Source organism: Gossypium hirsutum, chromosome A02 (assembly GCF_007990345.1).
Source record: "Gossypium hirsutum isolate 1008001.06 chromosome A02, Gossypium_hirsutum_v2.1, whole genome shotgun sequence".
Classification (NCBI taxonomy): domain Eukaryota; kingdom Viridiplantae; phylum Streptophyta; class Magnoliopsida; order Malvales; family Malvaceae; genus Gossypium; species Gossypium hirsutum.
This window is the reverse complement of record NC_053425.1, coordinates 2962065-2964957: the sequence shown is the minus strand read 5'-3', so window position 1 is coordinate 2964957 and position 2893 is coordinate 2962065. Positions and strand designations below refer to the sequence as shown.

General features: G+C 27.7%; 1 protein-coding gene across 1 annotated transcript; it reads right to left on the bottom strand.

Annotated features, from left to right (window-relative positions):
- Positions 1 to 216: 216 nt before the first annotated feature.
- On the bottom strand, positions 217 to 1634 carry LOC107939340 (cytochrome P450 CYP749A22). The gene is made up of 4 exons (XM_016872667.2): positions 1223 to 1634; positions 913 to 1136; positions 595 to 827; positions 217 to 434 (listed from the first exon to the last, which is right to left on the bottom strand). Exons 1-4 carry the CDS (start codon positions 1494 to 1496, stop codon positions 347 to 349), a joined length of 819 nt encoding a protein of 272 aa, XP_016728156.1. The 5' UTR covers positions 1497 to 1634; the 3' UTR covers positions 217 to 346.
- Positions 1635 to 2893: the final 1259 nt, after the last annotated feature.

Below are 2893 nucleotides of genomic sequence, written 5' to 3'. Positions count from 1 at the left end.
GCTACTTACATTTAATTATGTATAAAGATGGGCATAGCTTAAAGATAGGGAAGGGGTTGCAAATGCTACAACTTATATGTTAATGTGATATTTTGTATAATTAATTCATATCATATCATATTATATTTTTCTTCATTTGTATTTAAATGTAACACCCTTATACCATATTCGACCTAAGGAACCTGATATAGGAATATTACATTTGGTGCCAAAGTGATTTTGGCTAATCACTAAATATATTTGAACATAAAAACAAATAATAAATTTAAATAATTTATATTTTAGTCCCTACTACTATTTGGAACATACTTGATCTTCCTAAGTACATGTCATTCTATTCAAAATTTTAAAACATACCCTCTTGATACTTGGAGATGTGATGAGATGAATGCTCGCAATGTAAAATACAACTCTTCAAAATTATTGTACCTAATCTGAGTACAGAAACAAACCGTACGCTGAATATACACTTAGTGGTATTACTATAATTCAAATACTTAAGATAAAAACAATAAATATGCACATTTAATCTTACCATCATTTACTTTCAATGAATCATTCATGCATTTAAACTTTAAATTTTCTTAATAATACCTGATCCAAGGAATTCTGGTCTTGAAAAGATTTCGGTGCATAATTATTGCCAACTTGCTCAACATGTCAAAAATCTTCTGCCCTTCCAAGTAACTGCTACCAAAAGCTGTTCTCGATATCACTTCTGAAGTTAATAATCTAAATTCTTCAAACAGTTCAATCTCTTTGCCCACATAGCCTTTCCACTTTTCTAGCATTGTTTCAACGCTGGCAATTACTGCCGGTGTCATGTTCTGGACAAACAATTCATCAACATGTAAGCCACAACATATGTAAGCAAGATTTAGAGAACTAATTCACATGTTTCCAGTGTTTCACCTTTAAGCTTTCCCCATGAAAAGCATGATTCCCCAACTTCCGTTGCTTCACCCATTTTTCACCCTCGACTGAAAAAAGCCCGTTCCCTACTAGCTTGCTAATGAAAACTGTAGGATTCCTTTTGGGAAAAGCTTTTTCACTATTTTTAAGAACCTCTTTGATTAGTTCAGGTTCTGAAATCACAAGTTCAGCTCGAACACCGTCCCAAGAAAGATAATTCTTCCCTGACCAAATAAAATAAACAAAAGGGTCAATCTTTTCTTAGAACTAGAATTTAGAAATCATAATGAAAAACATGCATGGATCTTACCATATTTGTTGATCCAGGTGTAAATATGTGGCTGCACTCTAGGAAATATATCATGCCCCAAGGCCATAGGCTTGCTTAATGCTTCTTGTCTCATTTTGGCAACTTCTTTGTTGTTGCCATGGATGAATCTGTAAGGAGGTCCTCTGATTCCCTGTGAATTCAGCATTTGCTGTATACGGAGAGGTCTCCACAGGTAATCGCAAAGGAACTTTACTAAAGCTACAAAGAAGAAAGAACATGGGACAAGAATTACAAGCTTCATCAAGCCACTCATTTTTTATTCTCTTAACTCTCTTTAGTATTTGGACTTATGACTCCTTTCATTCTTTGCATTCTATTATATCCCAGAGCTTGTTTTGCTTTTAAATTGGACCGTAATGTAAAATTCCTATCAACTTATTATTATTTCTATAATTCCCGTGACCCAATCTAAATTTGTTAAAAAAAATAGAGCAATCAATGACATGCTGCCACGTGTCAAAATATTTAAATTCACTTGAAAATTTTAAAATATTGAAAAACTAAAAACTTCTTAAATTTACAAAAAGAAATCATAATTTTTAAATTCCACAAAAATATTAAAACTCAAAAAGTTATGATTTTTAAAAATTTTAAAAATATTCTAAGTTGTCATATTTTTGGATTTGGGAAACTATTTTCATAATTTTTTAAAAATTTTAATATCTTTTTAATTTTCAATTATTTTCTAAATTTTTTACACGTGACAACATGTCATTCATAGGTTTAATGTTTTTAATAGAAAATTCAATTGAGACAACGGAATATATAGAATGAAAGTACATGGACTAAACTGATAAAAATAGTACAAATACCAAAATGATAATTTAATTATAGTACATTTCTAAGGGTATTAGGCCTTTAGTGGTTACTGATTTGGTTGACTTTTATTAATAAAACTCGAATTTTTATAAATCAATGATCACAAAAGAACGATTGAAGTTTCATATTAGAATTAAGTTAAAATATGTTATAGGTTTTTATTTTTATAAATTTAGATTTTCTATTTTCTATTTTAATTTTAAATAAATTTATACAATAAATATATTATCACACGTAACATTGATATTAACATATAATATTAAAAGAAATCATGTTGTTTTTGTTAATAAATTTAGAGGATATTATTTGAATTAAGATTGAAATTTTAGAATACAAAAAGTATACAAAATTAAATATGATTATATTGAAAAATAAAATGGTGGGTTTGTTGATCAAGTTATCGGTTTTGAGGGATCTTTTAAAAAATTAAGTAGATATTTATTAATAAGAAAATTTTAATATATATTTACTCCTAAATTAAATAATTATCATTTATTTATTTTTTATTTTAAATATTATAATAATTATTAATGATTGTAATTCAAAATAGTTTTTGGAGTTAAACTTTTTAAATATTTGTCAATTTAACATAACGTGAGTAATATTTGAAAATAGAAAATATGAAAATATAAAAAACTTAGGATTTCAATAATTAAATAATAGTGTTTGCCACATATTTCGCCTTCTAATAAAATAATGGCTAATGCTGATGTTCTTTGGAGTTACAAAAGTTAATTAAACCTACAAATTTTTTTATATTTATGAATATTTTAATGGAAGCCATCTACCATGTGTCACCACAAACGCAATCAGTCAAGAGTGGCTAAATGT